The sequence below is a fragment of the Heteronotia binoei genome, chromosome 2 (assembly GCF_032191835.1).
Source record: "Heteronotia binoei isolate CCM8104 ecotype False Entrance Well chromosome 2, APGP_CSIRO_Hbin_v1, whole genome shotgun sequence".
NCBI classification, from domain to species: Eukaryota; Metazoa; Chordata; class Lepidosauria; order Squamata; family Gekkonidae; genus Heteronotia; species Heteronotia binoei.
Genome location: NC_083224.1, coordinates 79,033,427 through 79,057,911, shown reverse-complemented (window position 1 = coordinate 79,057,911; position 24,485 = coordinate 79,033,427). Strand labels below are relative to the sequence as shown.

General features: G+C 45.1%; 1 protein-coding gene across 5 annotated transcripts in view; it reads left to right on the top strand.

Annotated features, from left to right (window-relative positions):
• The window catches only part of ATP2B4 (ATPase plasma membrane Ca2+ transporting 4), a 245,815-nt gene that overhangs the window by 172,497 nt on the left and 48,833 nt on the right, over window positions 1–24,485 (top strand). For all 5 annotated transcript variants that reach the window (XM_060231399.1, XM_060231401.1, XM_060231398.1 and 2 more), the window contains exons 4-6: window positions 22,019–22,276; window positions 23,032–23,157; window positions 23,829–23,954. In XM_060231399.1, the coding sequence (XP_060087382.1) occupies window positions 22,019–22,276; window positions 23,032–23,157; window positions 23,829–23,954 (510 nt within the window). The remainder of the gene's footprint in view (window positions 1–22,018; window positions 22,277–23,031; window positions 23,158–23,828; window positions 23,955–24,485) is intronic.

The window sequence follows — 24,485 nt, the reverse complement described above, 5'->3', positions numbered from 1 at the left end:
TTTGGAAGCCCTCCCCCTACTTCAGGGTTATTAGAAAGCGGGGGGGGGGGGGAGGGAGAGAGAGAAATGTCTGCTGGGCACTCCATTATTCCCTATGGAGACCAATTCTCATAGGATATAATAGAGAATTGATCTGTGCGTATTTGGGGTGCTGAGAGGAGCTGTTTTTTTGAGGTAGAGGCACCAAATTTTCCGCATAGCATTCAGTTCCTATCTTCAAAACCCCTCAAGTTTAAAAAAGATTGGACCAGGGGGTCCAATTCTATGAACCCCAAAAGAAGGTGCTTCTATCCTTAATTATTTCCAAATGGAGGGAAGGCATTTAAAAGGTGTGCAGTCCCTTTAAATGTGATTGCCAGAACTCTCTTTGGAGTTGAATAGTGCTTGTCACACCCTTGCTCCTGGCTCCACCCCCAAAGTCCCCAGATATCTTAGAGTCAGACCTGGCAACCCTAATTGGATAAAGGAAGACAACAATGCACTGAGAAGAAGCAATAATGAGAACGCATTGGGAAATAGAGTAACAGGTGGTGTATGGGGAGAAGACTCATCCACGGTGTCCTTTATATCTAGAGACTGTTCTAGAAAGTTTTGCTGTCAAAGAGGCAAATTTACTAACTGGAATACAAAGAAGTCTTCTGAGAGAGACAGGCAATAGAATTCTCAATAGTGTCTCTGTGACTTCCTGAAGTTGATTTCTTCCTTGTGTCCTACATTATTTTGCTTACATTGTCTTGGCAATCTTCCTCTGTCTTGATTTTATCTTCGGAGCAAGTCTGAGAGTGGTAAGATTTAGTGGCCACCTATGCCTTTTCCTGAGTCTTTTGTAGACTTGTAACAGCCAATGGCTAATTACAATAAATGAACTGAACTGAATTGAAGTCCTCATACAGCTGCCATTTTGTTGAATGTTGCCCCATTTCCATCTTGGGTCCTAAATCATGAGTTGAAGTCTAAATTGTGCCTCCTGCCTCTCTTTTGCCCTATAATCTGTTCAGCAGCTGAGCTTTTCGTGATTTGGTGCTTTATGAAACATTTTGTGAATCCTGATCTGATACAGGCACTCTTTTTTTATTATGGCTAGTCTATTAAGTCATTTTTTGATGGATTATGCAGTCTACTTCTGACAGATTTAGGTTTTACCATATTTTCCCCTTGGCACTGAAGTGATTGCTCTGAGAGCAATCTTAAGTAGGTCCTCTCAAAATACTTCTCAGGTCTGTTCAGGAGGGCTTGCTTACAGGAAAGCATTCCTAGGATTGTACTGTTACTATGTTCATTTTCACAGGCAACTTTACAGCCTTTAAATCTCTCTCACACACATGCACACACAATATGGCATCACTTCAGCTGTCTTCCAAACCTCTGGCACATTATCTGATTTTCTACACTCTGTAGTTCTGTAATTTCATTTTTTTGAGATTCTTCAGCACTTTTGAATGAATGCCATTTGTGCTTTGTGACTTATCACTGTGTAGCTTATCAACTCACTCTTAAATGTCTCCTATTGAAACATCAATTTGTGACAGCTCTTTAAATTTATTACCTAAAATGTGCCAGTGCAAGTATTACTTCTTAATTTAGTGCCTTATATCCAAGGATCTCTGAGCCCTAAAGGGTTCAAAGCCTCCTTAACAAATTAGTTGATTGTGCCATTAAAATTGAATTAGAGAAATATTAGATATGCATGTAAGAATATCATGTAGAGGATATAGGATTGGGCACTGGGGGTGCCTGTGGATGTTTTAATCAGCTTGCAACCATCCAGCCAATTGAGAAATATAGTTTTAGTTTTAAAAATTGGGAAATGTTTCTAGTCCTCAAAATAGTAGAGAAAGACTTCTGATGGCCACATCACACATTACAATTTTAAGTCCTAATTTGCTCTAGCCATCTCTTTCAGACACAGCAGTTATATCTTTAGCAGGTACATGGCATGCAGAAAAGGTACAAGAAAGTTTTCTTGGCACAGAGATGCAGGAAAGAGGGGGATAACAATGATGATAAAACAATTTGCGTAATATAAAATTAAAACATTCCCAGATGGTGCTGAAACTTCAAATTGTGTCACTGCCTTGTGGGGGAGATAGAGAAGAAGCAGGAAGGAGGTGGAGTGCCAGAAGGATGGTACCCATCACTGTCTTCAGCCAAAAGCTGTATCAATTTTAGATGCAAGGGTTAAGCCTCCCCCCCACCCCCACCCCACACACTAACTGGGATCCTAACCCAGTTTAATCAGGATTTAAAATCCTGGTTAGTGGAAGAGTGTTAAATCCAGTTAACCCACATGTCTCTGTACTTAATGAATGTTAGTGCAAAATACCTTCTCCCATAACAGTTTTTTGCATGGGCTGTCCTGTAGAACTGTGTGCATTCTGTAATGTGAATGCACAGAATTTAGAATTTTCACAGAATCCAGTGTCCTGAGAATCTCATAGTTCCACTCTTAGTTATTTATTTCATTTATACCTTTCTCTCCAGTGTGAGCCCAAAGTAGTTTATATCAGTCTCCTGTCTTTCATTTTATCCTCAACTTTTCTGTGAGATACGTTAGTCTGAGGGTGTGTAACTTGTCTCAGCTCACCCAGTAAGTTTCTCCAGAAAAGTGGGGATTCAAACCTGTTTTTTCAGGTCATAATCTAATGTTCTAACCACGACACCACACTGGCAAGCTTAATTTATGAAAAATTTCCAAGGTGGTTTCCAGTTAATTAACAATCCATATTATGATATAAATCACAAGTGCTTCAAGCCATTAAAACATTGGCATTTGTATGTTGGGGGGGGGGGTGTTTTAGAAGACAGGTTTCTAGTCCATAAGTCTGGGAAGAGGGGACAGTGCCTGGTGGAATCTCAGGGTGAAGCTACACTATATGATTTTTGACCCTACCTATATTTTGAAAGCCTGCAGAAGGCCAATACTGCTCAGTACGAGGCATTGAAGGAGGAGGGACTTCTGCCTTCCCCCCCCTCCCCCGTGCATATTCCTGAACTGAAATAGCCCAGATGGGAGTTATTTGCCTTATTTCAGAACTTCAGATAACTCCCTATGGGGCTGTTTATTCTTGGAAATTGCATGGGAAGAGGTGAGAGCTTCTCCTCTCCCCATGTCATGGTTCCCAGCAGTCCTGGGCCCCTGAAATCTTTTAAAATGTAGCTCCCTACAGCACAGCAAGTTCCCACACTCAGCTCACTAGATATTGCATTGTGTAGCTTGATCCTCAATAGAAGTGTAGAGTAGGATTTACATGATCACAAGGCAGATTTTCAGTGCTCTGCATAGTTGTTTGCCCCTTAATGAGTCACAGATTAAATAATACAAAGAACAAAGCTCATGCAAATATGCTCGCTTTTCAAGTACAGAATATATAGTTATACTTTATGCACAAGAAGTAAAAACTGGCGTTGGGCCTCCTGATGTCCTCTTCTGCTCAAGTCACATAAGAGTCTTGGTTACTCAATTGAAATAGTTAAAATCTACCTGGCAGATTTTACCTGTAAACCACAATTTAATGTGTATGTGTGCTTAACTCCCTTTTTATCAAGATGCTCAATGAGAGCATTTTTAAAAAAATAAATGGCCAAAATTGTTTTAGGCCATTGGTAGTCTCTTCAAGAGCTAATAGCAAGAGCTTTCTGGCCTAGATGTCCCCTCATCAGTTTTCTGTCAAGCCTGGACTATACATGCAGTAGAATGAGGAGGGAGAATCATGAGATAGTGGAACTTAAGGCTGTAGGTGGCAGGTGATATTTTTTTTAAAGGTCACTAGTGTGATTTCCAACAAATCATGTATTCCACATCTTTCAGCATGCAGAAATAATCCTAGTGGGTTATTCCCATGGTTCTCTTGGAAGACAGGAAATACCTTTTTCTTCCCTTTGGCGCCCTCGGAATAACCCTGGACTTTCCAGTTTCATTCCTGCCTCTTAGGGAGTAGCAGCAAGTAGGACTAGGCTCTGCCTCTCCTCTAACTTTTCTAAAATTCACTCCATTCTTCTTCCAGTTTCCACTAACCTCCTTTCCTCCCTCCTCTTCCTGAACCCTCTCTCTCCCTCCCTCACTTTCAGTCTTCCTCCACCGTCTGCAGAGAAGACAAACTGAGTGCAGCTGCCCATGGCCGGCAGGCACTCCGAAGGTTTCCTCTCGGAGGGAGAGGAAGGAAGCTGCACAGCCGCTGTTGCAGCTATGCAGGAGACAAACACAGCCGACATGCCTTTGGGGCATGATCATAACTCAGCAGGAGCCGCAGCTGAGGCTGCCAAGCCCAAAAAGAAGCGGCGCAGGACAGAGGATGACCCAGGGCCTTCAGCACGCGTGAAAACAAGCAGCGGCCGCTCTGCAGGCCAGCAGTTTGCGCTTTCCCAGCCCAGCCCCCTCTCTGCAGATAACACCTCCGGAGGTAGTGCTTGGCGGGATCTTCATTTTGGTGTGGCTGCTTCCACCTCTGCTGGATCGGGTAACTCCCCTGCAACCCCGGAACCAGGCAGCCCCGATTCCCTCCTCCCCCTGTGGCAACGTATGCAGGAAGAAATGGCCAGATTCTACACAGGCTTTGGTCTGAGTGTAGCAGGGGCCCTTTTGCCACAGAACCTCCCCAGTCTTCCTCATCTTCAGCCCCCACATTCCTGGCCAACCAAGGCAGCATACAAAGCAGCTCCCTTACCTAAGCCTGGGCTTAATGCAGAGACTGAGTCAGACTTCTCGGAGTCTGAGGGGGAAGAGAGGGATTAGGGGGAATTCCGCTCAGATGAGGAACAAGAAGAACAGCCTAAGGTGCCTGAATTGGCCAATCGCCTCTTTAATTCAGAGGATTATCAGTACTTTGTGGCTAAGACACAGACTGCATTAGAAATATGTGATCTGCCTACTGATGAGGAGCCTAAACCTTCACAAGCTAGGAGGTTTAGGTCTAGAATCAGTGGCAACACTGAATTCTTACCCAAGGAAAAGACATCAAACAAGGTCTTCCCCTTCCCTCAATATTTTGAGAAACAACTCAGGTCTGAGTGGGAAAAACCGGCTTCCGCCAAGCAATTTCCTCGCTTAATGAAAAAATTGCCCATGTGTACTGCTGAGCTCTTACAGGTACCAACAGTGGATGGTCCAGTGGCAGGGGTGCAGTCTTTGGGTCTGTTGTCAGAGGACGGGCATGGCAACATTAAGGATGCCTTGGACAAGAAGTCAGAGGTCACACTCAAGAGAGCCCATGAGTCAGTGGCCATGATGGTGCGGGCATCTTTCACAGCCTCCTTTGTCTCCAGGGTCGCCATCGTTTGGCTACGCAAACTTTTGGAGATGATTCCAGAAGACAACGGTGTGGTTTAGAGGGAGTCAACCGCCTCCTTGAGGCAGCTTTCTTTACTGCTGATGCAACCCTTGACATCATCTCAGGTGCTTCCAGAGCAATTGCAGCCAACACAGTGGCCAGAAAACTACTATGGTTGAGAGCATGGTCAGCCGACCTATACCCTAAGTCCATTGTAGTAGCCTATCCTTTCTATGGAGAGAAGCTCTTTGGAGAAGCCCTAGAGAGCATCCTGGTGGAAACTCGTGATAAGAAAAAGGCCATGCCTAGATATATCTGCCATCCCCCAAAAGGGGGCTCCAGTCCTTTTGTTCCCACCATACCTTGTCCAGATTCCAACCAGATACTAAGAAGTCCTCGTGGGAAGCCAGGTCCAACTCCAAAAGAACTTCGTATGAATCTTAAGTTCAGCAAGTCCACCTTTAACAAGCCTGACAGATCTGACCAGGACAACTACAAGCAAAAGCAAGCATGACTATCTCATCCCTCCAGTCAGAGCACATCTGCTACATTTTCTCCCAGCCTGGCAGGTTTCTCAGGCAGACTCTTGGGCAATAGAGGTTGTTTCTCAGGGTTACTCCATCGAATTCTCCTCCTTTCCACCAGACAGATTTATCAGAACCCCCCCAGCCAAGAACCTCAACAAGAGATCAGTCATCGCCAAGGCCCTACAACATCTCCTGGACATCCAAGGCATCGAACCTGTTCCTCAGCAGGAGCGAGGCCAGGGAGTATTCTCCATCCTGTTCATGGTACCCAAGAAAAATGCCAACTGGCGGGCCATTCTAGACCTCAGATTCCTAAATTGTCTTGTCAGGTTTCGGATGGAAACCTTGAGATATATCATAGACTCCCTTCAACCTGGAGACTTCCTGTCCATAGATCTGACCGAAGCTTATCTTCATGTACCAATCCACCCATCTCACAGACGTTTTCTTCATTTCTACATAGTCGACACTTCCAATACAAAGCACTGCCATTCGGTCTTTCCTCAGCTCTGAGGGTATTTTCCAAGCTTCTCATCAACCCAGTAGTCCACCTCGAACAGCAGGGTGTTCATGTTCATCAGTACTTGGACAATCTGCTGATCCGATTGAGCACAAGGGAGAAGTGCTTGGAAGATACTGAAACCACCATCAGGTTCCTGCAGTCCCATGGATTCCTGGTGAATCTCTCCAAGAGCATTCTCCAACCCACCCAGTGTCTGGAACATCTGGGAGCAATCCTGGATACCCACAACAACAAGTTATATCTGCCAGTGACCAAGGCCAACAAGATAAAGGAGTCAGCCTCTCAGGTTGTTCGAAGCACTTCCTCCTCCCTTGCCCACTTGGCCAAGCTCATGGGCCTTCTCATCTCCTCCATCGACATGATCCAGTGGGCATGTCTACATTCCAGAAAGCTTCAGAGATTCCTGAGACCATATCAGGGGGCGATCACAGAGCACCGGATATGTCTCTGACCATATCACAGGATGTCAAAGGCAGTCTCTCCTGGTGGACACAGCTGAACAATCTATTTCAAGGGAAAACTTTTCATGTTCCTGTTCTCAAAGAGATCTTTACAGATGCCAGCCTACAGGGCTGGGGAGCAGTACTGCAAGAATCTCTGGTTCAGGGGCTCTGGTCTACAGCGGAGTCTGTTCTACCAATTAGTGTCCTGGAACTTCGGGCGATTCATCTGTCTCTCCATCACTTCAAACCATCAATCACCAATCACCACATGCTAACCCGGATAGACAACATGTCCGCCAAGCATACATTAACAAGAAGGGAGGGTTTCACCAGGAAGTTCTGCACATTCTATAGCGGTCAGAGAAAAATCTTCAATCCATCAGAGACGAACACATCAGGGAACTAGACAATACTCAAGCCAAGGCTGAGCAGACAGACCATCTAAGAAGCAGAATGGAGTCTCCACTGGCAAATTTTTCTCTTAATTCAGCAGTTGCTGGGCCACCTGCAAGTGGACCTATTTGCCTCTCCATCAAACCAACAACTTCCCCCCTTCTTCTCCAGATACCAGCATCAGGAAGCAGAACAAATCGATGCTCTAATGTCCACCTGGCCACAGGAACTGCTGTACGCGTTTCCTCTCCTGCCTCTTCTACCCAAGACAATCCAGAAAATATGGGAACAGAGAGCAGAGATCATCCTAGTAGCTCCTTGGTGGCCATGTCACCCTTGGTTTTCCATGCTACAAGAGATGTCAGTTCAGGACCCTCTAGTCCTCCCAGTGTCTCCGGACATGCTACACAAAGGTCCGGTCTGGCACCCCAACCCAGAGTGGCTGCGTTTGACCGCTTGGAGATTGAGCGGGGCAACTTCCAACTGTTAGAATATTCATTGGAGGTCACAGACACGATTCTCTTGGCTCGTCACCAATCCACGGTCTGCATCTATAACACAACTTGGAAGGCGTTTGTCCGGTGGTGCAGGTGCAAGAAGGTGGATGCCTTGTCTCCATCGATCTTCACAATCCTTTCCTTCCTTCAAGAAGGTCTCCAGACCAGTTTGAAGCTGGCCACACTTTGTAGGCAAGTCACAGCCTTATCTACTGTCCTTCATTCTATCGGCGGGTACAGATTGTCTTGACATCCACACATCAAGTTGTTCCTGCAGGGCGCTGCTGCTAAGTGTCCTCCTCAGGTTCACCTGGAGACTCAATGCAGTCCTTACAGCTTTTTCTAAGCCTCCCTTTGAACCCGTCAGAGAGGTCAGGCTGAAGTGGCTTCGGATGAAGACTCTGTTTCTGGTAGCTATCATATCTGCTCAAAGAGTTTTGGAGATCAGTGCCTTATCCATCAAATTCGGATTTTTCATTTTTCACAGCGATAAGATGGTCCTCAGAACAGACCCTTCCTTCCTTCCTAAGTCAGCATCAAGGTTTCACCAGTCTCAGGAGATATGTCTTCCAATGTTCTGTTCACAACTGAAGCATCCAAGGGAGATTGTGTGGCATTCCTTGGACGTCAGGAGGGCCTTAAAGGTCTACATTGCCAGAGTTCAGGACATCCGCATATCTGATAGCCTGTTCATCAGCGTGACAGCAGCCAGGCTTGGGGACAAGATGTCCAAGAGTGCTATCAGTTCAGTATTGAAATTATGCATTGCAGAAGCCTACAAGGCATCAGGGCTTCCAGCGCCGCGATGCATTACAGTCCATTCTCTACGATCTGCAGCCACCAATGCAGTATTTTTCAATCAGGCATCGGCTGAAAAGGTGTGCCAAGCAGCAACCTGGTCCTCCATTTTGACCTTCACTTGACACTATAAGATCCACACTACGGCCTCCGTTGAAGCAGCATTTGGAAGGAAGGTGTTGCAGCATATCCTTACTTCCAAAGACAAAGAAGAGGACCCACCCATCTGAGGGACACTGCTCTTGAACATCCCACTAGGATGTCCTCTGATGCTGAGGGAGAACAGACCATTGATACTCACCGTGAGGGGTTCTTCTCAGAGTAAAAGAGGACATCATGCCGCACCCATCTTCATCATTCTTCTCTATATATTATTACTGTCTCTCTGATCACTAATGTGTATTAGACACCTGTGGTTATTGTTACAGTTCTATCTTTGTTCTGTTAACAGGTTCTGTTTTTTACAGTGTAGTAGTTAGTAGTTAGATACTGCTCTTTGTAGTCCCGAAATTGAAAGTCCAGGGTTATTCTGAGGGCACAAAAGGGAAGAAGAAAAAAGTATTTCCTGCCTCCCAAGAGAACCATGGGAATAACCCACTAGGATGTCCTCCTTTACTCTGAGGAGAAAGACCCCTCACGGTGAGTACCAGTGGTCCATTCTATTTATCAATTTTAAACTCTTCTATCTCTTTATTGCATGTGTAGGCCAGACCCCAGAGCACACATCTCTTTCAGTTAGATCTGTGTAAAGTGGAAGAGGGGATGCTCCTCTGGACCCTCTCAAGCCATGAGAGGGTCCAATACAATACAAATGAGAGGTACTTTAAGGAGCTCTCAAATGAAACCCCTAGTGTAGACTTTCTCTTTTATATGCTTGTTGTTGTTTTAAAAATACCATCTTTGTTGTAGAGTCCAACTCATGCTGAGTTTTCAGTGTGGTGTGACCTTCTTATACTCTGCAAGCTGCTCGTGTAAATGTGAGGATACTTAAATCCAGAGATTAGAGACCTAAACAGACAAGACGTATCTTTTCTTGAAAGGTGCCCCAGGTTTGCAGAAAAATCTGAAATCTTTTTTTTTAAATTACATAGGGGATACAAAACTTTTACATAATAAGAAGGTCACCTGTAACTTTAAAAGCCCGTTAGCGGAAAGTGCAGGCTAATAATCAAATAAATCAGATCCGTCAAAAAATGGATGCCCTCAGTGGCCGTTGCTAGGCAACCACAACAGCCTTGGTTTCTGTCAGGACAGGATAGTTTTCAAGACTGCTTTGGCCTTTGAGGGAGGACTCATCTATGCCAGGCCCGGCAGGAACTACTGGGTGATGTGATACCCCATGACTTGCATGATCCCCCTAGGCCTGGCTACTTGCTAATGTTCAACAGCAGCCACCCTATGAAGCCAGTGTGGTGTAGTGGTCAAAGTTTCAGTCTAGAACCTCCAGTCCTCAGTCTGCCCTGGAAACTGAGTGACTTTGAAACTAGGAATGGACCAAACTATGAAACAATATGAACAATACAAACCAGGAGGTTGGTTTGCAAACTGAACCAGTTTGTAGTGGTTTGTGAGTCTGACCCCAGCTTTCTGCTCCCTACCTCTCTGCTGTTTTTTTTGTGAAGACCAGAAAGCAGGGGTTTAGGTGGCTCAGAGCCATTTAAACCCCTGCTTTCTGTTCTTCATGAACTGCCACAAACTGCCTTAAAATTTGTAGAAGTTTGTGCCATCTCTTGAGATCACGAACCACAAAGTGGTCAGAATTTGTCGCAAACTTCTGTTCATGCCCTGGTTCGTGCCCACCCCTACTTGGGTCAGTTACAGTTACACAGTCTCAGCCTTTCGTACTTCACAGACAGGGCCAAGATGGACCATTAAAAGCATCTGGACATCCCCTGGTGGGCTAATGGCCTCACCATACACACCTGGGCCAGCCATCCTTCTGACAGAAAGGCTAAGTCCTATGTGCTCACTTCTCAACCAAGACAGGAGAGATGGCACCCAGTTATATGGAGGTGTCCTGTGCAAGAGGCAAGATGGGGGAGGTAGCAGTACCTGGCTCAGCTCAAGCAAAGCAAGGCAGATGCTGATGCTTGGCCAAGCCCCATTCAAAGTAAAACAGAGAGCTGTACCCAGGCTGAACCTCACATGAAGCAAGGCAAGGCAAATGGAGACACCTGGCCTAGCCAAGCCCCATGCAAGGTGAGATGAGGCAAATGGCAACACCCAGTCTGGGCCTGCTCCACACAAGGCAAGTCATGTGGCAGAACCTGGCATGAAGTGAAGCAGAGGGCAGCACCCAAGCAAGCCCCACATGAGGCAAGGCAAGGCATAGGGCAGTGCCTGGCCCAGCTGAGCCCAAGGCAAGACAGTACTCAATTAAGCCCTGCATGAGGTGAGGCAAGACAGAGGCCAGGCCCCATGCAAAGCAGATGGCAGTGCCCAGCTCTGCTGAGTTAGGCATCACATGAGGTGAGCCCAGCCAAACCCACAAGGTGAGGGAAGCAGCATCTGGCCAGTTGGTTAGGCAGGCTGCCTCCTTGTCTCTTCTTCTATTACTCACCCCTTTGAGTTGGAGGGTTAGAATCAGACTGCCTGCCTCTTCCTCTCTCCTTTGGGGTTAGGGTGGGCCCAAACTGAGGGAGGGGTCTTTTCCTTACTTTTTTTTCATTCCCAGTCCATCCGTGCTGGCAGGGTTGTTCTGAGGATAAAATGGAGAAGATAATAAAGTAAGGTGCTTTGATTCCTCACTGTGGAGAAAGATTGATTATAAATGAAGTAAATATATGATAAATATAGTTGAAGATGGAGGAGCAGAAATATGAGAGGGTAGGAAGGGAGAAGAGAAGATTGAGGATATGGGGGTTGCCGAATGGAGGAAAAGTGGAAATAGTGTGGAGAAGCTGCAATGGGAAAATGGGTGGCCTTCACAAATCTTGCAGGTTTCCCATTGTGCAACTGGGCCTCTGTGCCATAGTTTTCCTGAGTAGAGGGTGCCAGGGGTAGGGTGGGGCAGAGAAGGTGGAGAGAATATAGCTCGATTGGCTGGTGGATGGGAAGGAGAGGAGGCAAGAAAGGGGGAGATGTTATGGGGGTTTTCAAGGAATGGAAAGAGGAAATAATGGCGGGAAGGGAGCTTCACACTGCAAGTCCTTGTGGGCTCCCTCATGTGCCTATAATTGCTTCAATTGTTACCTAGTGTGTAGATGGACCTCATAAACAGAAGCATTACACTGGTCCTTTAGCAACATTGATCTGACTCTCAGATGAAGGGAAGTTGATCCGAGAATATGTAATCATTGTCTGGAAAGATATTAACTGCTGCAGTGTGGAATATCGTAGGTATTATCTCTCCTTTATTTTGTGTGCTCTTTCTTTCTGGAAAAGATCTGTCCAGGTTCCCTTGCCCCCCCCCCCCCAAAAAAAAACCCCACTAGGTCAGCAGTAAAGCAGGCTAGAGCATTTTGTGGAAAAGGAAGTATGAGTGTTATTTCATTATATTTTCCAGTATTGCTCTAGTTCCTAACGCATCTCTTGGAAACTCTGTAAGAGATTCCAAGTCATGTCAGATATCATAATTGGTGGTTGCCCATTGAGGCTTTAGGAAATAGGGAATGTGCAGATATATACATTTCCACTTGTTTTCATTTCCAGGCGTGTTCAGGAAGACCATTTTAGTCATGCATTTTTTCTTTTGGCAGATTTCCCATTTACTCCTGTCTGTTTTATATTATTTTTGCATTATGTGCCAATTCTGTGCAACTTTTGCATAAATGACACAGAATTAAGTGTCTGTTTTGATAGCAATATTTCTGTCCATTTTTATGTAGTTGAGAAACAGGATAACTACAGACTCATCCCATGTGTGTAGAAACGATACTAATTGAATTTTCAAACCAAACCAGAGTTGTCATGAAATTTGTTAACATCCCTAATTGGAATATACACCTCCACAATTATAATAAAGCTGCTTTCAGGTGGCATTATTTTAAGTAGCTCCTGTGCATAATAAACACACTCAAAATTAATCAGATGAAACCAATTAACTATGTCATCTAAAAACATCCTTAAAACGCTCGCATTGGTTTCCCTAGTCATGAATCATGTATCTTAAAAAGATCATGGGTTTACATTTTCACATGTTTCTTTCTTTCTCCTGAGGCATTAGAGGCTGCTATAGCTGGAAGGAGGCTGTTGAAGATATGGACTTGGGGCAGAAAGTTTGCTTGTGCATAGGATATAGCTAGGACTAAATATATTTTGCATTGAAAACAAAGGCAAAAGTCTATGCCAAGGTGACCTCTGATCCAAGAAAAGCTACATTACGTATGACCTCCATAGTCATCATTATACTTCCAGTAAGCATGGGAAGAAACCATGAGAATGCTGTCCTAATCACAGTTGCACCCTCCTAAATCCATTGTCTTCAGTGGATTTAGAAGAATGCAAGTCTGTTTAGGACTGCACAGAGACTTGTATAAAGCCTTGCATATCTCCCTCTGAGAATTGAAAGTCCTGCTTAGTTTCCCCACTGGCTTCAAAGCTGTCAGGCATGGAGTACACATTTTTAACCCTATCTTGCCCTAAAGCTGAAATTCAGTATGGTGAGTTCTGTTGTCAGTAGCAGATCCCACGGTAGCACACTGCAATCAAGCATTAAAACATGCAGTTCATTGTCATTTACCATGTTGGATTTGGGAAGCAATTGTCACTAGACCAGATTAGCAAGTGGCCTTACAGGGGTTTTGCCCTCACCCTATAATTTATATAACACACACAACAAGGATTGCTGATATAAGATGTAGTGACTCCAAAGCTAGTAAATAAGAATAAACCAGTTAATATCCCAGTCTTCAGAGATACTAAAAGCTTATTTAAACAATAATGATTTTGCCTGCTTTCTCAAAGTAAGCCAGGATGAGCACTGGCAAGCATCCTTAGGAAGGAGAGGAACATAGTCACAGTTGATTGGAAGTAGTTGGACTTGATAGTTTATTGTTTTTTTCTCAACCTTATGATCCTAGTGGCTGGTTTACACCTGCCTGTTCATCACTGGATGATTGAAATGTCAGGTAATGCCATAGTTTGCCATTCAGCTGTAATGGCAAACTATAGTAACTATGTAATGGAATTGAAGTGCAAAAAAGAGTGTATAATATAGTTGGTTAAGAACAGGCTGAAGAGCCTGGGACTTTTAAATTTTTTTTTGGGGGGGGGGGGGGGAGCAACAAAGTGATAGACAAGAGAAAGGTTTATAAAATCATGCATGTGTTGGAGAAAGTAGGTAGAGAGAGCTTTTTCACCTGGCCTGTAATACTAGACCTCAGGGGTGCCCAGGGAAGCTGATAGGCAATAGCTTCAGGAAGAACAGAAGAAAATGCTTATTTTCTTAATGAGTGATTATATTGTGGAATTCATTGTCAGTAGATGTAGCGATGGCCATTAGTACAAACAGCTTTAAAAGAGGATTAAACAGATTTGTGGAGGGTAGATCCATGAATGACTACTAGCCATGGTTGACTAAAGGGAACCTCTATATACAGAGGCATCAAACTTCTGAAGATCAGTGCTAGGAAGCAGCATCAAGGAAAAGCTGTGGCTTCTATAACCTGTTTGCTAGCCCTCCAGAGTAACTGGTGGGCAGTTGGATGAAACATGATGCTGGCCTACATGGATCACTGGTCTGATTCTGATGGTGCCTGACCTTGGGCTGGTGTTGTATCATAACTGATGCTGTAATATCCATCTCTCTTTTCTTCATTTAAGTTCTCCAGTGGTCCCAGGAGTGGGCCAGTCCTCACTCTTGGGATCATAGCTCCTCCTCTTCGATTGCAGGGCTTAACAAACTTTGACCCGAAGGGGAGGTGCTTGATCCTCAGAAGTCAGTTTTGTTTAGCCCTGCAATCGAAGCAGGACGTGCTTCTAGAGCCCCCTTGTGGCTCTTGACCTGTAAAAAAAAAAAGAAGAAGAAGAAAATCAACACACAGCAAGAAGGATCAGGTTACCTGTGTTCAGTGGCCTGGAAGCTCCCAGCACGGGAGGAAAACAGCGCTGCTGTGTTTTTCGAGGGAGGATTTTTTCCCTCCCGCGTTCTGGCAGAGTGCTTCAGTAGCCTTAGGCAGAGGCGCACACACACACGCCGTTCTTCCCTCCTCTGATTCCCACCCGACAGACGTACTGAGGGCAGGCGATCGTTCTTCTTCTCTCGCTCCCAGCAAAGGCACTCCGGCAACCCCGGGGGTCTAGGGAATGGCAGCTAAGAAAAACAAGAAGAGAGAAAGAGGGGGGGACAGATTAACAGGGAGAGGACTCGTGCTTGACACGCAGCCCTCCCGGAGCGCCGACGACAGAGCCTTCAGCGCGATTGTCTTCCCGGTGGCTGTAAGCCCTGCATGGGGGGAATTCTAAGAGGGAGGATTTGTCTGGGGGACTGCAGGGACCAGAGGGGGTCTACAGACCTAGCCCTGAAGCCCCTTTTTTCTAGATATAAGCAGGCAGGACGCTGAGAGCCTTTCAGGATTCAGCTGCATGCCCAGCATCCCCCCCTCCCCTTTTTCCCTTGTATACCTGGGCTCAGGAGAATAGCCCTTTTTTGGAATGGCATTGGTTAATTTTTGGAAAAGGGAAAGGGATTAAGACTAGTGCTATGCTAGTGGGGGGGGGGCGGGAAAGGGGACATCCTCTGTTTGGAGGGGCTGTTTTCTTTTGGCGGGAATGGAAGCCATTTTGTCTGTGCTTCTTGTGTTTACAGGGCCATTCACTCTAAGATGGCCACCTCCACCAAATTCCCCAAGGGAGCCATAATGGAGGAGGGCACCTGTGACTTGGAGTTGGCTGACTCACCAGCACAGGAAGAGGGGGCAGAAGATCACCAGGCTGATGTCTCAGTAGATGAGGCTAAATCTAATCTTTTTTCTTGGATTCAAGAACTGGTCAGAAAAGAGGTTCAGGCAGCTTCTGCGACCCCCCCCCCTCAAGAGAGCACGCAAACTCAAACAGAGAAGCAGATAAGGAAGAGGAAAATTTCTCTCCCAGACCTCTAAAGCATAGCAGGTCAGAGTTACATTCCTTTCCATCTGATCAGGAGGAAGAGGACTCTGATTTGTCTGAAGGCTCTTTGTCCCCAGACACCGGAGAACTGTCTGAGGAAGAGGAGGGGGTATCCTGTACTCATTCCAAACTTTTTCCAGCAGAAGTGTATTCACGCCTTCTTCCAAAGGTGATTAGGACACTTCAGATCCAGTACACTCCCAAAAACAAGGAGGAGGAAGATGCAGAGTTTCCTTTGGCAATTGAAGATATCAACCCTAAATCGGGTTCCAAACCCTTGCAGGTCCCATTGCCCTCTGTTTTTTTCTCCATAATCAAGTCAGAGTGGGAACATCCAGCCAAGCCAAAGACGGTTTCGTCAAATTTCTCTACGTTCTTTTCATTCATCCCAGAGGCGACCAAGAGGCTGAAGTTACCAGTGGTAGATGACCCGGTCAATAGTCTGGCCTCCAATTCCATGCTCCCAATGGATGCGGATGGGATGCCAAGGGATCCGACGGACAAGCGTATAGAGCAAGCTTTATGTTGGGATTTTGAAGCCTCGTCTAATTCTTTGAAGGTGTCAGCCACCACATCTCTTTTATGTAGGGCTTCATATATGTGGTTATCTGACTTGGCTAAGTGGGATGACCTACCGAAGGGTGTTAAGGACTCGCTTAAGAAAATTACGTTGGCTACCGCCTTTGCTTCAGACTCTATCCTTGAAGCAGTTCAACTATCAGCCAGAGCCATGGCCTCTAGCATCACGGCCAGAAGGAATACGTGGCTGCGTAATTGGGATGCGGATCCTTCAGCCAGGGCTAAAGTGGCCGCAGTTCCATTTAAAGGGACTTCACTCTTTGGAGAAGGCCTGGATAGATATCTTATTGAGGACAGGAACAAGAAAAAAGTCCTGCCTTTCAAGAGACGGGATAACAGGTCGAGGCAAAGGTTTCAGTCCTTTCGAGGAAATCGGAGAGATTCCAGACAAACCTCCTTCAAGCTATTCAGGACAAAGTGGCAGTCAAAGTCTAGAGACGCCAGGACTTCCTTCGGGGGGAAACAAACTCAACCAGTTAAAGGTCAAAAGAAGCCTACATCAGCATGACTGGGAGGGTCCTCTAGATCCAAGTTGGATAGGAGGACGACTTCAGAGATTCTCCCATGTGTGGCACCAAACGGTATCAGACCAACGGGTCTTGGACACAGTAACCAATGGTTACTCTATGGAATTTTATTTGCTTCCAAGACACCGTTTTCTAGAAGTACAAAAATCTCAATCTCCCAAGAAACATCGAACACTTTTACTGGCCATAGACCATTTTCTGGCGATAGGAGCCATCGAAACGGTTCCTACAATAGAAAAATTTCAAGGCACTTATTCATTCTTCTTGGTTCCCAAAAAGAACGGGGACGTTCGGGCGATATTGGATCTGAAGTGGGTGAACAAGTCGGTCGTTACAAAAAAGTTTCGGATGGAGACTCTGAAGTCCATTCTACTGGCTATTCAGCGGGCAGACTTCATGGCATCCATAGACCTGTCGGAAGCCTACCGTCATATCCCCATCACCAAGGAACACTGCAGGTTTCTCCGTTTTGCCTACAACGGGAGTCATTATCAATACAGGGCCTTGCCTTTTGGTCTAAAGTCATCTCCCAGAGTGTTTACAAAAGTCTTAGTCACTCTGGTGACCGTCTTGAGACCACAGGGGGTGTCCCTTTTTCCATATCTGGATGACATTCTGCTCAAGGCCCCGTCGGCGGAACAGACAAGAAGAGACCTCGAGTTGACCATGAGAACCCTCAGTTCGCACGAGTTCGTTATAAATGTCCAGAAGAGTTGGCTACAACCTTCCCAGGTTCTAATACACCAAGGGGTCCAGATCGACTCCAACAAGGACAGAGTTTTTCTGACTCCAGAAAGACAGTCAAAAATCTTACAGCTGATAGCAGAAGTCAAGCAGCAGAAGCGAGTCAAGCTGATGCTACTAGCAAAGTTGATGGGAATGATGGTATCATGCCAGGATGTAGTTCAGTGGGCACAGTTCCACACGAGACAACTCCAGAAATTCCTTTTACCATTCCAGAAGCAGATAGGTATCAGGAGTCCGATCTCACTGACACTACCAGCCAAGCTGCTAAAAGACCTCGAGTGGTGGCAGGCTCCCGATCTTTTCTCCTTGGGGCAGGAGCTGTGGGAACCCAAGAGAGTAGTGCTGACCACAGATGCCAGCCTTTTTGGCTGGGGAGCTCACACGAGAGGAGCTGTAGCGCAAGGTCAGTGGAGCATTCAAGAGGCCAAAGAAAGTATAAATCTCCTGGAATTAAGAGCCATACGTCTGGCTTTGCTTCAAATGAAAAAAGGGGTGGTCAGGACTCACGTGTTGATACAAACAGACAATATGATGGCAAAGGCCTATGTGAATCGTCAAGGAGGCACCAGGTACTGGAAGCTTCAGGACGAAGCACAGATGTTGTTCAGATGGGCGGAAGTCCATCTTCAATCCATCAAAGCCACTCACGTGACAGGAAAAGACAATGTAGTAGCGGACTGGCTGAGTCGACAATCACTGGACTAGTCGGAATGGTCAATTCATCACGAGACCTTTCGAGAAATTTGCCAAAAATTCGGGACACCGGGAGGGGATCTTTTTGCCTCGGACAGCAATCACAAGGTGTCCCAGTATTTCTCAAGGACAAGAAGCAGAGGAGCGGTGGCTATCGACGCTCTGAACTCAGACTGGCCGAAGAATCTACTATACGCCTTTCCTCCGTTCCAGATCATACAGAGGTTTCTGCAGAGGGTGCAGGAACAAAAAGCAGACGCGATTGTGGTGGCCCCCTTTTGGCCCAGGAGAGCCTGGTTCCAGGAACTTTAGAGTATGTCAATACTGGAGCCGTGGCAGATTCCTCCAAGAGGGGATCTTCTGTCTCAGGGCATGCTGCATCATCCGCAACCAGAAATGCTGCAGCTCACTGCTTGGAGATTGAGCGTCAGCAGTTGACCCATCTGGGTTATTCTACTCCTGTAATAGACACAATGTTGTCTTCCAGAAAGACTTCCACCAATAGAAGCTATAATATCACTTGGCAGGTTTTTCATGCTTGGTGTGCGAAGAGGGGGAAAGACCCTTTACGGGTTTCAGTCCCCTTTATCTTATCCTTTCTACAAGAAGAAGGTCTCAGCACCAGTACCCTGCACAGACAGGTAGCAGCTATAGCAGCAGTTAGAGGGTCAAGGAAGGGCAAGTCTATCTCTACACACCCACATATCAGAAGGTTCCTAAAAGGGGTTGCTTTGGTTAATCCACCGCAGGTTCATAGGTTCCCCTCTTGGAATCTGAACACGGTGTTGAAGGCACTCTGTGGCAAGCCCTTTGAGCCCATGGCATTGTGTAGCCTTAAGTTGCTGACCTTCAAGGTGGCGTTCTTAGTGAGCATCACCTCGGCGCGTAGGGTGTTGGAGCTTCAGGCTCTTTCCATACATAGGGATCTCTGCGTTTTTCATCAGTACAAGGTTGTGCTATGCATTGATCCAGCCTTCATTCCAAAGGTAAACTCGTGCTTCCATAGAGCGGAGGACATTGTGCTTCCTTCCTTCTGCCCTAATCCAGCTCATGAGAAAGAGAAGTTGTGGCACTGTTTGGATGTCCATAGAGCCCTTAGTTTCTACTTGGGCAGAACCAAGGGGTTTCTTCAGTCGGACTCTTTGTTTGTCTCCTTCAGGGTTTCCAATAAGGGAAGGAAAGTATCAGCGTCTACCATTAGTAGATGGATTAGGGGATGCATTTACGAGGCTTACAAGGCGAAAGGGTTGGAGCCCCCGAGAGGGGTGACAGCCCATTCCCTTAGAGGGACAGCCACTTCAGCGGCCTATAGGGCTTCTCCTTCTCTGGAGCTAGTGTGTAAGGTGGCGACATGGAAGTTGGTGCACTCCTTCACTAAACACTACAGGATAGATAAGGTGGCCTCGGCTGAGGCTGCGTTTGGGAGAAAGGTACATATGAACATATGAAGCTGCCTTATACTGAATGAGACCTTTGGTCCATCAAAGTCAGTATTGTCTTCTCAGACTGGCAGCGGCTCTCCAGGGTCTCAAGCTGAGGCTTTTTCACACCTATTTGCCTGGACCCTTTTTTGGAGATGCCAGGGATTGAACCTGGGACCTTCTGCTTCCCAAGCAGATGCTCTACCACTGAGCCACCGTCCCTCCCCAACACGTGGTTTCGGGACAAAGCTGAAGTGCCCACCCTGGGACAAGGCTTTTTTACGTCCCAAGAGTGAGGACTGGCCCACTCCTAGGACCACTAGAGAATGGAAGATTCTATTCACTTACCGTGAAGTCTTCCTTCTCTGTGGTCCCGGAGTGGTCCAGTCCTACCCACCCAGTTGTGTCGGGGGGTATCAGCTTTGGGCCGGAACTTCGGAGTTGGAGGTCGTTAATGTGTTAGGGATGTTACCAAGTTGGTTAATTGGTCCCTCCGTGAAGCCCCTTAGGAAAGGGCCCAGGATAAGCTCTGGAGGGAGGGTACCGTGTTTAAATTTCCCTAGAGGGGTTTTTTCTCCTGTTTTGTTTGGAGTTATACTTAGGGAGGTGTGATAGCTGGCGGAAGAACTGACTTCTGAGGATCAAGCACCTCCCCTTCGGGTCAAAGGTTGTTAAGCCCTGCAATAGAAGAGGAGGAGCTATGATCCCAAGAGTGAGGACTGGACCACAGAGAAGGAAGACTTCACTGTAAGTGAATAGAATCTTCCGTTCCCCCATATTCACAGCCATTAGAAGTACAGCACCTCTGTCCTCTATAGTATTTAGAAACCTCCTTTCAGTTCAAACTTAATGCAGCTCTTTGTTTACCTGTGGTTTGTTTGTGAAACCAGGATTAAGTTTATAGATGACAATTGAAATTATAGAACAAAGCCCAGTGGCACTTTTAAGATCAACAGAGTTTTTAGTCAAGGCATAACCTTTCATATGCACACAGACTTCTTCAGATACATTGAAATGGAAGTTACCAGTCCATACGTATAGGTAGAGAGTAACAGCATATTAGCATACAACATAATGATGATGTTTAACAGATTCAAGGACCAAACATGAATAATAAGCTTAGTTTATATAATTACCATTTGTTTTAGTTTAATTCTGGGAAAAACATAGTGAAGTAAATAAATGTATCAAAATTGGAGATTGATTGAGCAGATGTACCCTTCTTAATTGTGGAATCAATCTCCCCTTTGTTCACTCTGGCCTTATTCAGCTTGCTGTCCTTAGTTGCTTTTGAAATCTTCTTCCAAATTTCTCCCCAGATTTTGGGGATCTATATTAACAGACATGTAATGAAATCTAAGGTTCTTTTGGGGTTGCATTTAGGAATCTGCACAGTAAAAGGAAGCTTTAAGGAGAGCCAGTTTGGTGTAGTGGTTAAGTGTGCGGACTCTTATCTGGGAGAACCGGGTTTGATTCCCCACTCCTCCACTTGCACCTGCTAGCATGGCCTTGGGTCAGCCATAGCTCTGGCAGAGATTGTCCTTGAAAGGGCAGCTGCTGTGAGAGCCCTCTCCAGCCCCACCCACCTCTCAGGGTGTCTGTTGTGGGGGAGGGAGATAAAGGAGATTGTGAGCCGCTCTGAGACTCTTCGGAGTGGAGGGCGGGATATAAATCCAATATCTTCTTCTTCATCATCATCTTCTTAATAGGAAAGGAAAGGTCCCCTATGCAAACACCAGTCGTTTCCAACTCTGGGGTTATGTTGCTTTCACGTTTTCACAGCAGACTTTTTACGGGGTGGTTTGCCATTGCCTTCCCCAGTCTTTTACAGTCCTTAATAGAGCTCACTACAAAAATATCTGGAGTTGCTTTTGAAATCTTCTTCCAAATTTCTCCCCAGATTTTGGGGATCTATATTAACAGACATGTAATGGAACAGAACTCATTATACTGAAATCTAAGGTACTTTTGGGGTTGCATTTAGGAATCTGCACAGTAAAAGGAAGCTTTAAGGAGGGGAGTCTTACTGGAGTGGTTATTACATTTCATGTTGTGTCACAAGAGTGTAATTGCACTTCTGTGCAACAGGGCTCAATGCAACCACCCCTTATGTACCTAAATATTTTTAGCTGTTTTGTATTTATGTTTCAGTAGAGTGCAATTATTTCTGCAAAATAAAAGCAAAAATTTTTTTGAAAAAGAACATGTTTTTTCCACATACTGGGACAGTTTTAAAGGGCCTCATTTCAGAACTCTTCAGTGGAAATAATTGCTTACTTGAAACATAGAATAATAGCAGAAGTAATCTTTTATTCCTAAAGCTAGCCACATTCTTTGCTTGCTCTTTATTGATAATCTGCAGACTATCATTATGGCTTTCTTTTCATCTTTTTCCTCCCTGTCATAATGATGGGAACACAACAAATATTGTAAACACACCTGCAATAATAGTGCTATTTGACTGCATTTTGTGAAATGTTTCAAGCACTAATAGACAGACGATGCAACTGAAATGACATTATTATTGAAAAAGAAACTTTTCATATCTCATTGCAGAGTGTGGGCAAGCAGCAGGTGGAGCAGAAGATGAGGGTGAGGCCCAGGCTGGCTGGATTGAGGGAGCAGCCATCCTCTTCTCAGTCATCATTGTGGTGCTGGTTACAGCCTTCAATGACTGGAGCAAAGAGAAGCAATTCCGGGGCCTCCAAAGCCGCATTGAACAGGAGCAGAAGTTCACAGTCATCCGCAAGGGGCAAGTCATCCAAATCCCTGTGGCTGAGATAGTGGTGGGGGACATTGCTCAGATCAAATATGGTAAGTGGATGATCATGCCCAACCTAATGGTTTCCCCTTTTCCACAGGTGGCACCATATTTTAAAACTGAGAAGCTTAATAATACTGACATACCTGCCTTGCTTCTGTTTTTGTCTCCAGGCAATATGAATGATCTGCATTAGTAATGCAAACCTCTCTTTTTCACCAGAATTCCTCACTTCTAAGAATGAAAGTAGCTGGTGTAGGATGTTGTAGGTATGAGAGAACAGTACAAGCGGTTTTGTTTGGCATGATGTAGGAGGTGGAAGATAACTGAGTAGGAGGATTTTATGGGCAGATATGAACTAAGAAAGTAACAGCTGAGTAATTCAAGGAAGCAGAGAACTTAACTGGTGTGATGAATCGCAACAAAGAGATTGAACAAGGATAGCAGTGGGGAAATACTGGTTGGACAGCATTAAGAAAAAGTCTATTTTACCAAAGTTTGCACTGTGAAAAACCCAGCAAGGTGAACAGTTGTCAATCTAGTACTTGAGATTTTTGATTGCCTCAAAAATAAATTTGAAAAAGGAGTTTTTTAACATTACATTTTTTTTCTTTATTCTCATTAGCCTGATTGTCTGTCTCAAAATCACCAAAATGTACTTAACATTTTGAATTTCTTTGGAATCACTAGCATCTCCTTTTGGGGGAAAAATCTTTCATTTATGTTGAAAACTTCAGATTGATGAGTTTTCCATCTAATTAAGAATGGCCAAAAACTCTGGTGAACTGTTCTATTTTTTTTCTTACAGGTGACTTGTTGCCATCAGATGGGATCCTAATCCAAGGCAATGATCTGAAAATTGATGAGAGCTCTCTGACTGGGGAATCAGATCAAGTGAAGAAGTCTTTAGCTAAAGACCCCATGCTACTTTCTGGTAAGGCAAATGTAGTTGTCAACTGTGAGCCCTGATAAACCAGTCATTCAACTCCAAGCCTATTTTTGTGTTGTTGTTTTATCTGGCTGGCCCATGCCCTGGTGGTCTTCTTACAAGAAATGCCAGGTACTTCAGTGGTAGAGATTTTGGTTTTGCAGTGTTTTAGGATTATTTAAACTTCTCTGTTTTGTTGAGAAAGGAAGTGCTACACTGGTGAACAGAAAGACTGTTCCTTATATATGCTGGAATCCTCCACCTATGCTCAGTGAGTAGGTAGTGATGTACTCCAGTGCATAAAAGTAAAGAGGAAGTCCCAAAAATGCTTCCTTGCTTTCCTGATTCTTTATTTTTATATGGAGGGTGGTGTCTGCTGAAAGTGAACTTAATTGGGTTTATCTAGGAATGCATTTGTATGTGTGGTTCTTTCCTTTCCATTGAAATGAGTTAGGAAGTCTGCTTACATAGGAGGTTCATACATTCATTGTTCCCTTGTGAAGCTCTGGAAATCTTTAATGGCATCAGTTTAGATTTGTGCTCTCAAAATCGGTCTTTGTATTCTAGTTACTATCTGAACCAGCATGTTTTTGACCTTGACTTCTTTTTAGAATGATTACGCTTTTATCTGGCCATTTTTAATTCCGATCCCCCTGTCTTCTTCCTCTTTTTACCAGGTACTCATGTGATGGAAGGCTCTGGTCGAATGGTGGTTACAGCTGTGGGTATCAACTCACAAACTGGAATAATTTTCACTCTTCTGGGAGCAGGGGAAGGAGATGAGGAGAAGAAGATCAAGAAAGGTAAGAAGACACAGGAATCAGGCTTTCAAAGGGAAGCATCTTCGGAAGTATCTATAAGTGCATTGATACTTCATTGCTGAAGCGGAGCACATGCCACCACCACTACCCCCTTAGTGTGACTTGACTGAATTGAGATTTGGGGGATTTAGGAGATGTTGGAAATTCAAGGCCATGGCCTATACAGGTTTTCAGACAATGGAGACTAGGGAGGTTTTTCCAGCTCTTGTTCAACTGCAGCTCAGTAAGGTACAAAAATGAGCAATAGCAAGATTCCTCAGAAATAAATTATTATATATTTTTAGAAACAAATATGAAGATTTACTCAAATGAACCACCTTCTATAGGTAGAGAAAACTTTTTAAAAAGAATTCTGATCAGTACATGGAGGCTATCAGCAGCCTCTGAATACCAGATGCTGAATACAAACAATGTGGGGAGGCCTTCACATCCTGTTTGTGGGCTTCCCAGAGGCATCTGATTGGCCACAATTGGAAACAGGATGCTTGAGTACATGGAGCCCTTATCCAGTCC